The sequence below is a fragment of the Delphinus delphis genome, chromosome 15, assembly GCF_949987515.2.
Source record: "Delphinus delphis chromosome 15, mDelDel1.2, whole genome shotgun sequence".
Lineage (NCBI taxonomy): Eukaryota > Metazoa > Chordata > Mammalia > Artiodactyla > Delphinidae > Delphinus > Delphinus delphis.
In genome coordinates, this window is record NC_082697.1 from 29332643 (window position 1) to 29352857 (window position 20215).

The following is a 20215-nucleotide window of genomic DNA, read 5'->3' on the forward strand; positions in this document are numbered from 1 at the left end:
ATTTTCCTGGGGTTTTCTTTTCTTTTTTTTTGGCAGGCATCCAAGATCAGGTCAAAGGCTGAGGGCCACTGTGTCCCCAAATACTGCCCATCCTTAAAAAATGAGCAATAAAACTCTGCCTAACCAACAAAAAATCCCTTCAAAATAACATGTCTGTGAAAGGGGGGCAGATTTACAAGTGTTTTTTGGATTGTTTTTGGGTTTTTGGTGGTTTTTTTTGCTTTTAAATTCAGAGGATGAAAATGTACAGATTTAGGGAAAAATAAAGATGTTCACTGAAATTCTCAATTTTGTATTTGGACTTGATCAATTATAAGAGTTTCCCTAGGAAGGCATAACAAAGGAACTTCTTGTAAATCTATGAATGATGAAACTTGGAAAGAAAAGGTTGCACAGAGACAAGGACCACAAAAGACTATGGGAAATTTAAAACAGTGAATGTACTAGGGGTGGGATTGTGAGTAGCTTTTTCCTTTCTCCCTTTTAATGTTTCCAATACTTGTTATAACCAATGGAAATTTTAAGATATCCTTGTCTGAAGGAGTCAGCTTAACAATCTGGGAACCTGAAATAATGTGCTGTGTGCAGAAATTCCAAATTGGGGAAGAAGTTCAATTCTCCCCTTGGAGTTTCCTTACTGCCTGCTCTGGGCTGTGGAAGATATCCAGCTTTGTACAAAAGGGGAGGCAGCTTAATTCAAATAATAAAGAACAAGGAATCCATATAACAAATATAAGCCATTATTTCTAGCATGAGAAGTTAGCAAGAACAACAGCATGGGAGAGAGAGAATTCCTACCTTCACTTTGACCTTGAGTGAAATTAAAATTTACTGTCAAAGGGAAGAGAACCCTCCACAAAATGAGTCACAACTCAGCTTGTAATGGTGCTGTCTGACTCTAGAGGTGCAGTCTGACCCACGCTTACCTAAATATCATCTGGTAGACTCTAAAACAATGAGGGTGAAAGCACATTAAGCCTGAATTAAGTCTACATACACAAGGCAGGAAATGGGGAAAAACATGAAAAATAGATGTCATATATTTATTTATGTGTATATACTTGTTTTGTTTACCTTGTTGCAGTAAATTCTTGGTCTGAACTGTGGGAGGCAAAGATTTATTACCATCCTTACGGCTGAAAGGATGGCTTCCAAGCATCAGAAATAGCCTTAAATGAAAAAATAAAACTTGGTATTAGACAAGTTAAAATTCAAATCTAAACTTTTAGGAGTTGATTCATAAGATCAGCTTGGTGCTTTGTGACCACCTAGAGGGGTGGGATAGGGAGGGTGGGAGGGAGGGAGACGCAAGAGGTAAGAGATATGGCGATATATGTATATGTATAGCTGATTCACTTTGTTATAAAGCAGAAACTAACATACCATTGTAAAGCAATTATACTCCAATAAAGATGTTAAAAAAAAAAAAAGAGATGAGAATCAAACAGGATAACAATAAAACTTTAACACACACACATTCTCATGGTCTATACTCACTCTTTTTGTATACTATATGGGATACTGGGAAATTAGTCACTGAAAAATTACAAAGCAGATTTCTTTTGCAGACTGTGTAGTTTGGTTCTCTGGATGACAGCTGTTCTAAAGCCCCAGTGGAGGCAAGGGCCTATCAGCTCTGCAGGGGGATCCCCACAGGAAAGAGAGGGTCAAAAGTGGATGAGCTCAAAGAAAAAAGAGGACTACTTAGCCAGAAGGTTTAGAATGAAAAGGGTCACAGAAAATAATCATAGTGGTGCTATGCATCATTGTCATTTAACACTTGTTAATGCAATTATGTTTTCTTATTAACACGAAAACAATTAGAAGAATCAAAAATGTCGTTATTGAGAAGTAGAAAATCTTAGAGTTGAAAAGCACCTTAAAAGAACATCTAGGAGCTTCCCTGGTGGTGCAGTGGTTAAGAGTCCACCTGCCAAGGCAGGGGACATGGGTTTGAGCCCTGATCCGGGAAGATGCCACATGCCGTGGAGCAACTAAGCCCGTGTGCCACAACTACTGAGCCTGCGCTGTAGAGCCTGCGAGCCACAACTACTGAGCCCACGTGCTACAACTACTGAAGCCCGCGCACCTAGAGCCTGTGCTCTGCAACAAGAGAAGCCACCGAGATGAGAAGTCCACACACCGCAAGGAAGAGTAGCCCCCACTCACTGCAACTAGAGAAAGCCCGCACGCAGCAATGAAGACCCAACACAGCCAAAATTAAATAAATAAACAAACAAACAAAAATATATAAAAGAACATCTAATCCAAATACAGCTGACCCTCGGGACTTCCCTGGTAGCACAGTGGTTAAGAATCTGCCTGCCAATGCAGGGGACATGGGTTCGATCCCTGGTCTGGGAAGATCCCACATGTCGTGGAACAACTAAGCCTGCATGCCTACAGCCTGTGCTCTGCAACAAGAGACGCCACTGCAATAAGAAGCCCACGTGCTGCAATGAAGAGTAGACTCTGCTCACCGCAACTAGAGAGAGCCTGCGGGCAGCAATGAAGACCCAATGCAGCCAAAAATAAATAAATTAAAACAAGCACATCTGACCCTTGAACAACACAGGGTTTAAGGGCACTGACCCTCCACACAGGTGTTGAAAATCCACGTTTATCTTTACAGTCTGCCCTCTGTATTGTTTCCACATAAGTGAATTCAACCAACCTCAAATTGTGTGGTACTGTCGTATGTATTTAGTGGAAAAAAATCCACATGTGAGTGGATCTGCATAGTTCAAACCGGTGCTGTTCAAGGGTCAACTGTAGTCATTTTGATGACCAATAAGCAGGGTAAGGGAAATGGATGAAGGTGGTTAATAGGTACAAACTTCTAGTTAAGATAAATAAGTTCTGGGGATGTAATGTACAACATGGTGACTACAGTTAACACTGTATTGTACATTTGAAAGCTCCTAAGAGAACAGACCTTAAAAGTTCTCATCACAAGACAAAAAAAAAAAAAAGAAGTAACTATGTGAGGTGATAGATGTTAACTAAGCTTATTATGGTAATCATTTCACAATATATACATATATTAAATCATTATGTTGTACACCTTAAACTTACACAATGTTATATGTCAGTTATAGCTCAATAAAACTGAAAGAAAAAGACTAATGTCCAACAGCCTTCGTCTTTCTCTGTAGAGAAGTGGGGAAGGCACTAGAAACATCCCTCCCAGTGGTAAGCCTCTCCAATGGATTTGAACCCCTTGAATGAGGCCAGCCAGCCATCTGTGCTTTTCCATCTAACAGACAAGGCCATGAAAAACTCCCAATAGCGACAGGGCCACCCTCTGGGGTCTTGGTATTGTCGTGCTCAGTAAGTGCCACTTGCAGAGGCCAGGCATGTTGGGCATCCTGCAACATTTTAGTGAGTAGTTTCTGCACAGTGAAGATCTGCCATGAGACCTGTGAATGTTTATTATCTCAGCCTAGCCCCTATGTCAGTTTTACATATAAACACAGAATAGTTTTTAACATGATTTTAACACATGCTGAATTTTCTAGGAAGGGAACTTCCATGTCAACCACAGGAAGATCATACTTTACTTCAGGTCTTTACCAAGAAGTATTCACTTCTGAAATCCACATCACTGTGGTATTCAGAAATGCTAATATATCTGACAGTCCACATTTTTTTTTTTTTTTTTTTTTGCGGTACGCGGGCCTCTCACTGTTGTGGCCTCTCCCGTTGCGGAGCACAGGCTCTGGACGCGCAGGCTCAGCGGCCATGGCTCACGGGCCCAGCCGCTCCGCGGCATGTGGGATCTTCCCAGACCGGGGCACAAACCCGCGTCCCCTGCATCGGCAGGCGGACTCTCAACCACTGCGCCACCAGGGAAGCCCCTGACAGTCCACATTTGTAGAAGTCTGCATTCATGTTGATTCTACATGTTGGTAAAAGCTTTTGATTACTTTTTTTTTTTTTTGGCTGTGCCACGCAGCTCAAGGGATCTCAGTTCCCCAACCAGGGATCGAACCTGGATCCCCTGCAGTGGAAGTGAGGAGTCTTAACCATTGGACTACCAGGGAAGTCCCTCAGTTATCCTATTGAGCTCATTGATTTTAACAAAGTTTCAGGGACTTGGGGGGGCAGGAGGTTCTACAATCTCAATAATAATGAGAGCCTCTTTCTTAAAATGGTAACTCTTATTTGTCTCTCATCTTACTATATTAGCTAGAACTGCCAGAATTATATAAAATAATATTAGAGTTGCCATGCTTGTTTTGTTCCCATTAGAAAACACCTCTAGTGTTTCATCTTTGAACATAATGCTGATTGTTAGACTGAAATATTCTTTCTATGTTAATAAAGCACTCTGATTTTCATAGGTTTTTGAAAATCAGGGATATGCTTTGAATTCTGATTGTCTCTATATATTGAGTTTTATTATTTTTCTTATTTGACAGATTAATGAGATATAACACATTTTCCAATTTTTTAAAATAAATAAATTTATTTATTTATTTTTGGCTGCGTTGGGTATTCGTTGCTGTGCGCAGGCTTTCTCTAGTTGAGACGAGCAGGGGCTACTCTTCGTTGCAATGCGCGGGCTTCTCATTGCGGTGGCTTCTCTTGTTTTGGAGCTCGGGCTCTAGGTGTGTGGGTTTCAGTAGTTGTGGCACGGGGGCTCAGTAGTTGTGGCTCGTGGGCTCTAGAGTGCAGGCTCAGTAGTTGTGGTGCATGGGCTTAGTTGCTCCGCGCCATGTGGGATCTTCCCGGACCAGGGATCGAACCTGTGTCCCCTACATTGGTAGGAAGATTCTTAACCACTGTGCCACCAGGGAAGTCCCAAATTTTCCAATTTTAAGCCATCTTTTTATTCCTAAGATAGGCTCTAGTTGGTTGTGGAAGATTGTTCTTTAAATGTTTTTCAAACTCTACTGAATTTGATTGGTCACATTTAATTTTAGATGAGATAACACTGCACATTCATGTTACATTTACAAGCCCTATGCTAGGAACTGGAGTGGAGATAAAAATGAAATGGTCAGGTGGTGAAACTATTCTGTATGATACTGTAATACATGGCATTATACATTTGTGAAAATCCACAGAACTGTACAACACAAAGAATAAACCTTAATGTAAACTATGGATGTCAGATAAAAATAATATATCAATATTGGCTTCCAATTATAATAGATATACCACATTAATGCAAGATGTTAATAATAGGAAAACTGTATGCAAGGGAGAGGACGTATATGGGTACTCTCTGTATTATTTGATCAATTTTCCTGTAAGCCTAAAACTACTCTTAAATAGTCTAATAACAATAATAAAATAATAATAATAATAATAATAATGATTGGGGAAAAAGTGACTGAAAACAAATTAGGACTGGAGAGCAAACTGAAACAAGTGACTGTGCCATTACAGGATTAGAGTAGCAGATCCTTTAAAGAAAATCTTACAAATCATGGTATCTGTTTCTTTAGGAAATAGTGATGTCCAAACACTGTAGGATTCTACACGACTCCAGTTGCCACTGAGGTCTGTGCATGATCTTTTCCTCTCTCTTGTTCCAACACTCCTGATCTTTTAAGGCAAGTATTTCCTGCCTTAATGCTTAACACAGAAAAAAAAGAATGGCTCACCATATGAAAATGCAAACAGTCTCATCCAGGAAGACGGCCTCCTTAGCTCTGCCTAGGAAATAGCCAAGCTACCTGAATTCACTGCAAACACTCTCCAGTGAATACTTACAAATTATAGACTCCTTATCCAAATTTGGCATCTAAGTACAAGAGAGACCGTGTCTGAGTATAAGCTGGGGACAACAGACCATGGCTAAAGTGCCCTGCAGTTCAGAGAAGCAGCTTGAAGCCAGACAATATGGCCTTATAAGATAGTAAGATAATAATTATTTATAAGCAGATATCAATTTTCATTACAAAGATCTTTTTATTACAAAATATTTTAGATAAAAAGGTAAAGAATATAACATAGTAGACATTCTTCTACCCACCACCTAGATTTAGCAAATGCTAACATTTTGCCATGTTCATGTCTCATTAATGTACCTTAATGATAATTTACCGTGTATTATCTTGCAACATGCTTTTCTATTAAGCGTTATTATTTTAAGTTTTTTCATGTTGAAATGTGTATATCTAGTTTGTTCATTTTAACTTCTTCATAGTATTCCACTGTATGACTAAAACACATTTTATTTCTCCATTGACCTATTACTTATATTTTTAATTTTTTTACTATGAAAAAAAGCTGCAGTAAATATTCTCTATAAGTCTTTTTGTGGGGAAAAAAAGTTAAATAACACGGTCCTGTCCTCAAGTCTTGAAGCATTACAAACTTCCTTCCAACAGTGATTATGGAATACAAAGGTTTGTAACAGAGCTTTTCACAGATGACATTAAGAGTAGGGAAGGATGGTCTAATCAATGTTTTTCAATTTGTTGTTTTAAAATCAAGTTATAGGTTGAAGAAAAGAAATATGAACTAAAAAAGTACAAAATACCGAAGTGCACATAGTGCATTATTTCAGGAGACTTTTGTTTCAGTTTTATACAAATACATATAACAAATATATACTAGGTTCAATATAAAATGTACTGTGGCTTTTGATGAAAAAGACTGAAAACATTGGCCAAAGGTATACCCAGAAGTCAGGGAAGAATTCACAGGAGTAAGGTTTGAACTAGAGACAACTAAGACACATGTCTGACCTCACGGACAACTTTGAAGGACAGATACCACATACTAGTGGTAAACCGTACAATATGTGCTTGACTATAGGAGCCAAGAGACAAGAACAGGAACAAAATAGGAAGGGCACTAGGGAGAAGGACCAGTAAGACTCAAGGCACAGAAACAGGACAACGTGAGGCCAATCCAGGAAATGCTGAATATGCCACTTAGCTGGAGAAAGCAGGGCTGGAAAGGCATAGTTATAGTGCAACATTACTACCAGGAATCTGACAATGATAGGATCTACTGATCCTACTCAGATTTCACCAGTTTTACACGTACTCATTTGTGTCTGCCAGTTTATTAAGTTCTGTGCAATTTTATTCTATGCACAGATTTATGTAATCACTTTGTGTGTACCAAAGTCAAGATACAGAACAGTTCCATCACAAGGATCCCTTGTACTGTCCTTTATAAATCCAAATACTCTACTACCACAGAAGTCTTAAAGTTCCTCACCCAGATCTAAGCTCCTCAACTGAAGACTCCAGTTTAATTCCACTACCCACACTATAAGAAACAAACTTGAGGGACTTCCCTGGTGGCGCAGTGGTTAAGAATCCACCTGCTAATGCTGGGGACATGGGTTCAAGCCCTAGTCCAGGAAAATCCCAGATACTGCGGAGCAACTAAGCCCATGCAACACAACTACTGAGCCTGCTCTCTAGAGCCCGTATGCCACAACTACTGAAGCCTGTGGGCCTAGAGCCCATGCTCCACAACAAGAGAAGCCACCGCAATGAGAAGCCTGTGCACTGCAACGAAGAGTAGCCCCCGCTCGCCAAAACTAGAGAAAACCTGGGCGCAGCCGAAAATAAATAAATAAATTTAAAAAAGAGGAAGAAGAATGAGGCTCCAGATACATGCTCTGGAGTATTTCTTGCAGCTGACAGCCCCTACGGGACTGGATGTCCACACGGAGACAGACCTTTCTCCTCTGCCTCCCTGTACCAGGCTGAGGAAGGGAAAATGCAAGGGAAGGACTAAGAAGGGACCCAGAGGTAGGGTGACCAACAATATGGTATACCCAGGACTGAGGGTTTTTTTCAGAATGTGGAACTTTCAGTGCTAAAACCAGGAAAGTCCCAAGCAAACTGGGACATCCTATCTGGAAGGTTTCTGTCTGTGCTTCCTTGGAGCTTAAAGCAGCCAAGCAAACCTTTTTGTTGCTGATGACTCAGAACCTAGAGGTGGGGAAGTGTGGAGGGATAACTTAGAAGAGAATAAGGTGACCATGACACTTTCTGGACACATGTGCATCCATCTTCCTTTGGCTTACAAAGAAGTTGCCATAGCTGAGTTATACAAGCTGATTTTTGAGTCTCATGAAAATGTAATGGAAAGTAATTCTGGCAGATGCACATATTTTAAAGACTAGGCTCAAACAGGTTACAGAATTAAAAAAAAAGATTACCTGTCAAATAAGAGAAAAGCATTTAGCATCAAAGAGTGGGTGGAATACCAAGGCACTGAGCAATTTCATAAATTGGGCATTTCAGCTTTTAAAGAAGTACAATACTTCTTATAATTTCTAAATTGAGTTACTGGTCCATCCAAGTAAAAAATCTGACTTGTGTGCATTTTTTTATAGCTGGTTAAAATGAAAGACAGCTGTCCCAGCCTATCCCACATAGTCACCCACAGATGAGAGGGAAGCAGGAAGACCAGAACCCAGGTGTAGGCCCAAAAGAAGCTTGCAATGTTATACACCTGGAGCCAATTCACCCTTCAAGAGCTTAATATGTGCAAGATACTCTGCTAGGCACAAGTGGACACAGTTTTTACTCTTAAGAAACTCACACGATCAAAACAAGGCACAGATGGGGAAGGGTTCTAATACCATTTACTCGGTACCTTAATAGCAGTGTCAGAAAAGTTATATGAGAACCCAGGTAAGGCAACCAAGCTCCTCACATACAAACCTGACCCTAACTCTGTCCTTCTCCTCCAGGGCCTTATTCCATCTGTTCTTGCCTCTCTCTTGAATCTTCAACTTATCTCTGACTATTGGACTCTTTCCTCAACATGTAAACAACAATTCAAGTCTCTTCTGCCCCCATCAGCCACCTCAAAAGAACCCAGCCTTGTCTTTCTTAGGGTTGTCAATTTAGCAAATAAAAATTTTAAATGCCCGCTTAAATCTGAAATTTGGATAAACAATGGATTTTTTTTGGTTGTTTGTTTAGTATAAGAATGTTCCATGTACTACTTGGGACATACTTACACTAAAAAATTATTTATTGCACGTTCAGCAAACTACGAATAGAAAGGAACTTCCTCAACACAATAAAGGACATTTACAAAAAATCCACAGCTAATATCATACTCAGTGGTAAAGACTAAAAGCATTCCCCCTAAGATCCAGAACAAGACGAGGATGCCTGCTTTCACCACTACAATTCAACTTTGTCTAGAAGTTCTAGCCAGAGCAATTAGGGAAGAAAATGAAATTAAAAAGTATCCAAAGTGGAAAGGAAGAAGTAAAACTATCTCTATACACAGATGACATGATCCCATATATAGAAAATCCTAACGAATATACATATATACATACACAAAACTTACAAGAGCTAATAAAAGAATTGAGCAAAGGTGCAGGGTAAATCAGTTGTATTTCTATACACTAGCAATGAGCAATTCATAAAGGAAATTAAGAAAATTCCATCTACAATAGCATCAAAAAGAATAAAATACTTAGGAATAAATTTAACTGAGAAGGTGCAAAACTTACACACTGAAAACTACAAAATGTTGTTGAAAGAAATTAAAGACTGGACTTCCCTGGTGGCGCAGTGGTTAAGAATCCACCTGCCAATGCAGGGGACACGCGTTCGAGCCCTGGTCCGGGAAGATCCCACATGCTGTGGAGCAACTAAGCCCATGCGTCACAACTACTGAGCCTGCACTCTAGAGCCCGCGTTGCACAGCTACTGAAGCCCGCGAGCCTAGAGCCCGTGCTCTGCAACAAGAGAAGCCACCGCAATGAGAAGCCCGCGCACCGCAATGTAGAACCCCACTCGCCACAACTAGAGAGAAAGCCCGTGCACAGCAACGAAGACCCAACGCAACCTAAATAAATAAATAAATAAATAATTTTTTTTTAAAAAAAAGGAAAGAAATTAAAGAGCTAAGTAAATGGAAAGACATCCTGTGTTCATGGGTTGGAATACTTGATATTAAGATTGAAAAGCTACTAAACATCATCAGTCACTAGGGAAATGCAAATCAAAACCACAATGGGATATCACTTCACATCCACTAGGATGGCTATTTTTTTTAAAACAGCAAAGATGTGGAGAGGGCTTCCCTGGTGGTGCGGTGGTTGAGAGTCCGCCTGCCGATGCAGGGGACGCGGGTTCGTGTCCTGGTCCGGGAAGATCCCACAGGCCGCGGAGTGGCTGGGCCCGTGAGCCATGGCCGCTGAGCCTGTGCATCTGGAGCCTGTGCTCCGCAACGGGAGAGGCCACAACAGTGAGAGGCCCGCGTACCACAAAAACAAAAAAACAAAAACAAAACAAAACAAAAGATGTGGAGAAATTGGAACCCTAGTACTTTCTGGTAGGAATGTAAAATGGTATAGCCACTGCGGAAGTATGGTGGCTCCTCAATAAGTTAAACGTAGAATTAATACATGACCCAGCAATTTCACTCCTAGGTATATACCCAAAAGTACTGAAAACAGGTGTTCAAACAAAAATTTGTATATGAGTGTCCACAGCAGCACTATTCATAATAGCTAAAATGTGAAAACAACCCGATGTCCATCAACTGATGAGTGGATAAATAAGATATTGTATATATATGAAATGGAGTATTTTTTGGCCATAAAAAAGAATGAAGTACTAGTAAATGCTATAACATGGATGAACCTTGAAAATATTATGCTAAGTAGAAGTCAGACACAGAAAGCTGCATATTGTACAATTTCATTTATATGAAATATCCATATATGCAAATCCATAGAGACAAAGCAGATTAGTGGACAGGGTCTGAGGAAGGGGGAAATGTGGGGTGACTGCTTAATGCGTATGGAGTTTCCTTTGGGGGTGAAGAAACTGTTCTGCAGGTAGATAGTGATGACTGGCTACACAACACTATCAATGTACTAAATATCACTGAATTGTACACTTTGTTTAAAATAGCCAATTTTACATGTATTTTACAAAACATTATTCACTACTTACCTGAAATTCAAATTTAACTGACCATACTATATTTTATCTGGCAATCCTAGCCCCATTCTAAATCCTGCTCAAGTTTCCCCGTCCCTTCAAAGGTTCCCAAGGAATTGCCTCAATATTTGCAATCCATTCCTTAACTCCACTCATTCAACAGGTGTGCAGTCTGGCTTTTGTCCTGACAATTCAATTCAAATTGCTATTGTTAAGGTCATCAGTGATATACAAGCTGCTAAACTGACTGAAGATTTTTCAGTTCTTGCCTTAATTGCTCTCTCCCTAGCAACTGACTATACAAACCCCTTCCTTCTTGAAATACTCTTTACCCTTGGCTTCTGTGCAGTGAAAGGTTAACTCAGCAGGTTTGGGGTATTCAAGTCTTGCACATTCCAAAGAAACTTCACCAAGTCCTGGGATATAATCTCTAAGCCTTTGGAACACTGTGCCTGATAAGACTGTTTCATATACATCTAGGACCTCGGGCCACACCAGATAGTTTACATTAACAAAGTAATTTATGGTGGGAGCCTTGTGTCATGCTGTATAAGCTGGACCTCTGGAGGGGTTGGGGACTGAGTAACTAAGGTCAGCCATGTGGGCACTCACTCCATGTCTACACGACTGACCCCAAATAACAACCCTGCACACCAAGACTCAGGTGAGCTTCCCTGACTGGCAATATCTGTACATATTGGCAAACATCATTGTTGGGATGAATTAAGAGCAGACTGTATGTCTCCACTGGACAAGGACAACTGAAAGCTTGTGACTGGCCTCTCCTAGACTCTACACTATGTGCCTTTTCCTTTGCTGATTTTAATCTGTATCCTTTCACTATAATAAACCATAACTCTAAGTTTTTCTTAGTTTTGTGAATCATTCTAGTGAAAGTGGTCTTGGGGAGCCCAGACTTACTTCTATGCCCCTATTTTTTCCTAAGTCTGATTATCTGTTCCTTTCCTGCCTTTATCACTGGATCCCTTTGCTTTGCCCTCCCTATAAATTCTGGTATTCTACTCTTGGTCATCTTTTCCCCTCCCTACCTGCAATAACCTACTTTCCACCTGTCCTAGGAAATTTCACTCATGGTTCTGCCATCTGACCTCATGCCCACTTGAGACCCCAGCCTGGACCCTTCTGCCTAGAGGCCCATCTCAGCATGACCCGGGCAGACTCAGCATTAACTCTGTACCCAAACACATCTCCTGCTTTAGTCTCAATTTTAGTTGCTGACTCGCTATCAATCTAGGCACTAAAATCATCATTCCCCAAACTGATCAATTAGCAAGTACTGATCTTTTTCCCCTTCCAAACATCTCTGAAATTTAAACTTTCCATTCCCATAATTTGGGCCTTCATTGTCTCTCACATGAGCTCTTGCACACATTTGTGAAATATTCTCCCTGATTGATCTCACACACCCCCACCACTCAATCTAGTTCTATCCTGCTTTTTACCTAACGTTTCTAAAACATGAATCTCTCCAATTACTCCCCGACTTAGACCCTTTAGAGGCACTCTAGCCCCTGTAAACCTAGGCTCTTTAGCAAGGCCATAAGGCTTGTGACCCAGATATTCTCTCTTTCTAGCCCCACCCTCTGCCTTCCTTCTACCCCCAACTCTCCAGCAATGCCTAACCACTCTAAATTCCCTGACCACACTCACTAAACATTATTATGTCCCAGGACCCATTCTAGGCACTGCAGATAAATTCTAGACAAAGTTAACTCAAGGAGCTACCTTCCAACAGGGAAACCAGTAAGTAAATAAAGAATAATTTCTGATACTGCTGAATGCAATGAGGATAATGAAGCTGAAGGTGATAGAGCATGATCAAAGGCCAATGGGGTAATTTTAGTTAGCATGGATGGGGAAATGACTTTTGAGAGGAAACCTAAATAATAGTGGGAGGAGTCCATTTTAAAACAAATTCTCATAGACCCCAAGTGTTTATAAAAGTTACCTGTATCAAGTTTCTTACATATATATAATCTTCTTATGCTTGTGGCTCTAATACAAACCTGAAGCCCCCTAGACTACCTATTATGGGAGTAATACATTTCCTTCTTTTCAGAGCTACTTGCCATGAAAAACATTCTGCCTGGTCATCAGATTTGGGAACCACTGGCCCAACAGGCACTCATGTAATTCTACTCTTCTAGGTCCAATTTTAAGGAGAAAATATCCTTGGGAGTGGGGCGAGGAGGAATTATATAAGAGAAGTAGAAATGCAGACAAGAGAGCTAAGAGGAAGGTAAGGTAATTCTGAAATGGCTCTTTGAAACAGGAAGAACGAGCAACTAACGACAACCAATCAAATCTAAACGAAAATGAAAAGGACTTTAATTTCAGAGGGTGTGAAGAAAACATGAATGGGGGAAAAATGGTGAAATGTAAGTGAAGCTGTAAAAGATTCCTACTTAAAACAAAGTATAAGAAAATCACTTATTTAAAATGAGCTTTAGACAATGCCTGACTACACTTCTGTCCTAAAAGTTCAAAATAACCATGAGATGAGGCCGGTAAACTGAAAGGAAAATGAGATAGGAGTTACTTGACCATAAGACATTTTAAGATGTTTATTATTTACCTGCACAAATTAACAGAAACTTATACAACTGAACCAGGTTACAATTAATTCACAGTAACTAACGCATGCTAGCTTCTATCTGCCACAGACAAGAACACAACCAAGTCTCCTCAACAGATGATTTTATTACCAAATCTACATTCTGGCTTTTATAACTGTTTCACAACACCTGGCACAGTGCACATCTACAGCATTTATGACTAGAAATGACCCTGAAGGCCCTTCAGAGAGCAGAGGTGAACACTTTCTCATGGAGAAAGGCCAGCTTTTCTAAGCGAGTTCGTTTCAGTAGTGGGAGCCATTCCCAGTGAGATAACTCCACCACATGGTATCCAAGCTGATTCAGCTGCCGCCTCTTCATATTATGTAGTCCAAGCAGATCCCTGGAACCATAGCAATACTGGTTCTTGTTTGTTAACTGAATAGCCAGCTTCACTTGTGGGACCTGCCTGCAGGCCGGGGGACACAGGCCAGCCATCTCCATGGCCTCCAATCTGTCTGCCGTATTGCAAAGGGAGCCCCCCATAGGTATGGCCGCCTCCTCCTCTAACTTCATGGGCTGCTGCCCACTGTCTGACTCAGTTTCCCCCTGCAAATGCCCTCCTGATTTCCCTTTTAGTAGCTGATTCATCAAATCATCTGTAAGGCTGATTCCCACATGCTTAAGCCTTAATTTGGCTACATCTTCAGTTGGTGTGGCTTCTCTGTTAAAAGGTAATGGCTTCATGTTACCATCAAGCTGAACCTCTAAATCAGAAGATCGGGTATGAGGCAAAATCATATGGTGTTTGACATACTGGGGCCCACCCAACATGGTCTCAAGTAAAAAGAGAGCTTCTAGGAATTCAGGCTTTGAGTTCATATCCTTCCTTGCTAAATTCCACAGCATTTCCAATGCCTTTTGCTGAAGGTGAGAACTAAGACGATTGCCTCTGTAATCTGGACACTCAATGCCAACTGTACCATCAAGAGTATAAAGCTCCTTGGTGACCTCAAACTTACTTCTCTCTTGAGCTAACCTGACAAACCCTGGACTCAAAGCGAAATCTATGAGCTCTATTGGAAAGTACTCAGAAAATGCCAGGCCCAGCAGGCAGGTGAGCAGGTGTTCTGGGTATCGGTTGAACTCAGGCATCTTTCTGTGAATCTCATTTATCAGGCTAGAATAAAACTCTTCTGCATTGGGTGGCTTATAATTCAGAGTTCCAAATGACCACAGAATCTTGGCAACATCTTTACTTCGACAGTATGCTACCCTAGGAGGCAAAGAAGCAGCTACAGCATTCATTACTCCTTCATCCAGGATGCGTAAGGCCGAGCAGGCAAGAGTCAGGTGCATGACACCTTGAACTCCCAGGGAAGGAATTCGCTGAGGAGCAATCTGTCCAAACTGCTTCATGAAATTTACGTGATCCACATGAGTGAAACGGAACATTTTAAGAATATTCACTAAGGCATAACTACTCAGATGCTGCATGTCAGCACAAGCCAGGTCTCCAATTTTCCGCATGACAAATTCAGAGAGACTACTACTAGATTTAAAAAACCCCAAACAGATTGTACCAACCTCCTCTAAATTAATCAAATCTATATACTTGAGGATTAATGATTCCAATTTTTTCATTAGGTCCTGGGGTGCCTGACGACTTTCACCTATAATATAAATTAAGTGAATCAGCTGGGACAAGGATAGCTCTTTCCAGTGCAAATTAAGATAACTAAAAAAGATTTTTAAAAACCGAGGTACTCTGCGGCCCAAGTACCGCCAGAGGTCAGCCACCAAGAGAAGTTGATCCAGACTCACCTCCCATACCTTATGGCAAAATTTGGTTTCAAACACATCTAGCATTGAATGGGAATGAGGAATTCCTAAACTGACAAAGGCTTTCAAAATACTGATCAGATCTGGGGCATCAAAGAGATTTATGTTTTTCACACTCAGCTGGCAGAGCAGAGCAAAGCTGGCACTGGACAGCAAAACAGGATGCTGCTCTGCAGGCAAAGAGCTCAGCTTACAAAAATAGTCAGCAATAATTTGAGGCTGGAGATTATCTTGATAAACTGTGACTTTGTGCAAAATTAGTTCACCTTCTGAAACAGACAGGGGCTGACAAGTCTCAGACCTGTTATAGCTGTGAAGCTGGTATTCTGGTCTTAGCTGTAGGAAAACTCGAGGGTCTTCAAAGGAATCAAAAGTTTCTACATCCTCTTCATCAACTCTCATGGCCCTGGGTGAGCCCGGCTTCAACGTGCTGGCCTTAGAGGCAGAAGCCCTGCTGAATTCCAAACCGGGGAGGGTACTGCTAATTGTCAGAATTCTCCCAGAAGCAGAGGTGCTACAAATGTTAACTTTTTTGGCAGGATGGCAGAGGCTGTTTTCTGGAGAGTCCTGTCCTTTGCGCCATGTGCAGCTTCTCATATTCCAACATGCCACACTTTGGGTTGCAATGTAGGTAAAAGGATTGCAAAAAGCTCGATATCTTAAAGGTTTTAACAGCTTGAGAGTGGCTGCCATTCTGGTGTCAGAACTGATCATTTTGCCAGTCAGAACACAGTCCTCACTGGTTTGACCAAGCAATTTCTTGTTTACATGGTTCTTGATTAGAGCTGGAGGAGAAGGCATTCCACAGAAACTGCCTGGAAATCTTCGGCATATCACAAGAGCCATGGATCACAAATGACTGGGCCAGAATTGGTGCCAGATACTGAAAGAAGGGCAGATGAAGAGTAAGTGGCTTCCACCTATCATAATACCAAAACTTACACACTATAAAAAATGGATTAAAACTACACCACTGTCCACTCAAGTAAATTCAATGCTGGTGAACGCCCAAACCACAAGACAGCATACATCAAGGATAAACCCCATGTATCTTGCGTAAAGGCACAGGAAAGCCCCAAACCCAGGGTACTATTGGGCAGTTCTTCGGACTGCTCCTCAGTCTGAACTTCCTTTGTCCTCTGGACAGACTTCCTTTATGCTTAGAAACAGCTGTTCCACTAACATCCAACAGGAAGGAGGCAGGCAGATTTCCAAAAAGAAAGCTGGGAACAAAAGTGAGCAATGTATTCCACCTCTTTGATATCAACACATAAAGAGCACACTTGGAGAATAAGAAAGTTGGTAAAAGCTGCCATACTAACAGCTAAAGTAAAAAGTGGGATTTGGGGTAAAGTTTAATTAATTATACCCACAACAACCTTCCCTGTTCCTCCTTTTGATCACAGAATTTGGTTTTTCTAATGCTGCTCCTGTACCTCTTAGAAGATGCCTATCCTCCTTCCAGACCTCTCCAGTCTAAATCACTAACACAGAGTAGTCATGTACTTGGGAAGTAAACTCAAAAACTCACTCACAAGGAATGAAATTGTGCCATTTGCAGACATGGATAGACCTAGAGACTGTCATACAGAGTGAATTAAGTCAGAAAGAGAAAAACAAATATCATATAATATAGCTTATATGTGGAATCTAGAAAAAATGGTACAGATGAACTTATCTGCAAAGAAGAAATAGAGACACAGACGTAGAGAACAAATGTATGGATACCAAGGGTGGGGAGTGGGATGAATTGGGATTGAGATTGACATATATAGACTACTATGCATAAAATAGATAACTAATGAGAACCTACTGTACAGCACAGGGAACTCTACTCAGTGCTCTGTGGTGACCTAAATGGGAAGGAAAACTAAAAAAGAGGGGATATATGTATATGTATAACTGATTCACTTTGCTGTACAACAGAAACACAGCATTGTAAAGCAACGATACTCCAATAAAAAATAAAAAACTCACCCACTTTGGTGGGGGAGGGCAGAAGGCCCAGGCCCTACTCACTGTCAATTCATGGGTGGGACACAAAGAGCATCTCAAAGCTGGGCTCAGGGAGCACCAATTCATGCAACTGCCCTGCTGACAAGGGGACAGCACAGCTTTCCTCTGGAGGAGGCAGATTAGCAATGCTTCCAGTGAGTCAGGTGTTGATTATCCTGCCTGTGAGCAGCCCAAGTCCCATTTTTCTCCTATAGTAGAAACCATGAGAGGCTATGAAAATGACTCTGCTGTACTCTTGCTTTCAATGTTTATTGTCTTTCCCTCCACTTGAGAAATACCAAGGCCCGACAAAGAAAACCCAGGGAGCCCTAAGCTGCCAAGATATGGACCAGACAGGGCTCTTGCTGCAGAAAATCCCATGAGTGTTCTGAGGGTGCCAGAATGACTTTCTGAAATGCCTAAGCAACTCCCGTCAGTCCCTGCCTTCCAGAGCCCACAGCATAAGAAATAGAGGACTGCAGGGCAGGCCAGTAGCTTTTTTCAGGTAGCCCAGCTACACAGGCTTCTCTGGATGGCAGAAATGTATGCTCTAATTTCTTTGTGAACCAGAACGGAATTCTCTCATGCCAAATCTTTATACACTTGGTTTCTTACTGTGGCCTGGGGACCATTCTGCCCACTATGTTTCAATCTGTGGGTCCAGATGCTATAGATCAGGTGTTAGCAAACTATGGCTCAGAGCCCAAATCCAGCCCTCCATCTGTTTTGTTTTTTTTTAAATTTTTTTAGATTTATTTTTATTTTTGGCTGCGTTGGGTCTTCGTTGCTGCGCGTGGGCTTTCTCTAGTTGTGGCGAGCGGGGGCTACTCTTCGTTGCAGTGCGTGGGCTTCTCATTGTGGTGGATTCTCTTGTTGCAGAGCACGGGCTCTAGGCGTGCAGGCTTCAGTAGTTGTGGCGCACGGGCTTAGCTGCTCCGCGGCATGTGGGATCTTCCCGGACCAGGGCTCGAACCTGTGTCCCCTGCACTGGCGGGCAGATTCTTAACCACTGCGCCACCAGGGAAGTCCCCTTCCATCTGTTTTTCTAAGTAAAGTTTTATCGGAACATAGCCAGGCCATTTGTTAAATATTGTCTATGGCTGCTTTCTCACTACAAGAGCAGAGTTGAGTAATTTTGGCAGAGAATATATGGCCTGCAAAGCATAAAATATTTACTATCTGGCCCTTTACAGAAAAAGTTTGCTATAGACCATTAGCTTACTCCTATGAATGCATATGGCCCACTTTTTAAAAATTAGAAAACATCAGAAAAACAGTACTGAAATAAATTTTTCTTTAACACTTAGATGATAATTAAAGATTTATGCCTCAAAATAGTCACTAGGAATCTCAATTAATATTGCAGCACAGGCATGGTGGGAACAAAGGAGAGAGCAATTAATGGAACTCTTCAGCTGACAGGGCTTTTAAGAATACCTGTTTCAGAGGACTTCCCTGGTGGTCCAGTGGTTAAGAATCCGCCTTCCAATGGAGGGGATGTGGGTTCGATCCCTGGTCGGGGAACTAAGATCCCACATGCCGCAGGGCAACTAAGCCCGCATGCTGCAACTACTGAGCCCGCACACTCTGGAGCCTGCATGCCACAACTAGAGAGAAGCCTGCACACCGCAATGCCCACATGCCACAACAAAGGTCCTGCATGCTGCAACTGAGACCTGACGCAGCCAAATAAATAAATATTAAAAAAAAAAAAAGAAAGAATACCTGTTTCGGAACCTGGAATCTAAATTTAATTCAACACAACGTGCAACTAAAGCAATTGTTCAAAGTCCTTCTTCTCATCTTGGGAACTAGATCTGAAGAAATAACTTAAAAAAAAAAAAAAAGACAAAAAAAATTTTTTTAAGAGGATTCCCTGGTGGCGCAGTGGTTGAGAGTCCGCCTGCCGATGCAGGGGACACGGGTTCGTGCCCCGATCTGGGAGGATCCCACATGCCGTGGAGCGGCTGGGCCCGGGAGCCATGGCCGCTGGGCCTGCGCGTCTGGAGCCTGTGCTCCGCGGCGGGAGAGGCCACAACAGTGAGAGGCCCGCGTACCGCAAAAAAAAAAAATTTTTTAACAATAGCAAAAAAACTGAAAACCCATTATGTCTCTCCAGAACGAGGAGGGTGATTTACACAATAAGTGTGTGTCAGGCATCCACTCATGAAAAAGTACATACAAATAGTCAGTGGAACAAACAGAACACAACAAGTGCCATCACTTAAAATACACTGGGTTGGCCAAAAAGTTCATTCGGGTTTTTCCAAATGAACTTTTATAAAAGGAAAGTAACTATGTAGCTTCTTTGTTGGGAGACTTTCTGCTACACCTTTGATAAATTCACTTTTTTTTCCTTTTTATTGGGGTTAAAACTGTTAAATAGAAGAGTACATGGATTAATTTAACAAATACTTTTATAAATAATATAATTTTAAAAGCACATTAAATAATTTAAGTTACTGCAATTAATACTACCTAAGAGTACTTAATGAGATTACTGTATGTGGTCCTGAAATGAACAAAAGAACCACGTGGAACATCATTTGACTGGTGTAGATCCAGTGTTTCGAACTGATGTGGCTCTTTTTGATACAGGCTAAGGGACTTCCCTGCTGGTCCAGTGATAAGACTTCACGCGTCCAACGCAGGGGGGCGCGGGTTCGATCCCTGGTCTGGGAACTAAGATTCCACATGCTGTGCGGCACAGCCAAAAAAAAAAATACAGGCTACGTCCCAAGATGGAAATAACAAGAGCCACAATTGTCTCAGGGTCTCCACTGTGGCAAGCCTTGAATGAGCTGCTTTATCTGCATCAGTTCCAATCCTTACAACTTTTCTGTAAGGTAAGTTTTATTATCTCCATACTGTTGATAAGTAAAAAGAGTCTTCACAAGATTAAGAAAC

At 41.4% G+C, this 20215-nt stretch overlaps 1 protein-coding gene across 5 annotated transcripts in view; it reads right to left on the reverse strand.

Moving 5' to 3' along the window:
* The window catches only part of LOC132437751 (RING finger protein 37), a 32895-nt gene that overhangs the window by 7842 nt on the left and 4838 nt on the right, over nt 1–20215 (reverse strand). For 4 of the 5 annotated variants that reach the window (XM_060031128.1, XM_069541374.1, XM_060031130.2 and 1 more), the window contains one exon: nt 1075–1169. In XM_060031128.1, coding sequence (XP_059887111.1) covers nt 1075–1128 — 54 coding nt within the window. In that variant the 5' untranslated portion in view covers nt 1129–1169. Of the gene's footprint in view, nt 1–1074; nt 1170–12848; nt 16197–20215 lie in introns of those variants that run through there. The other variant, XM_069541372.1, reaches the window with a different exon arrangement.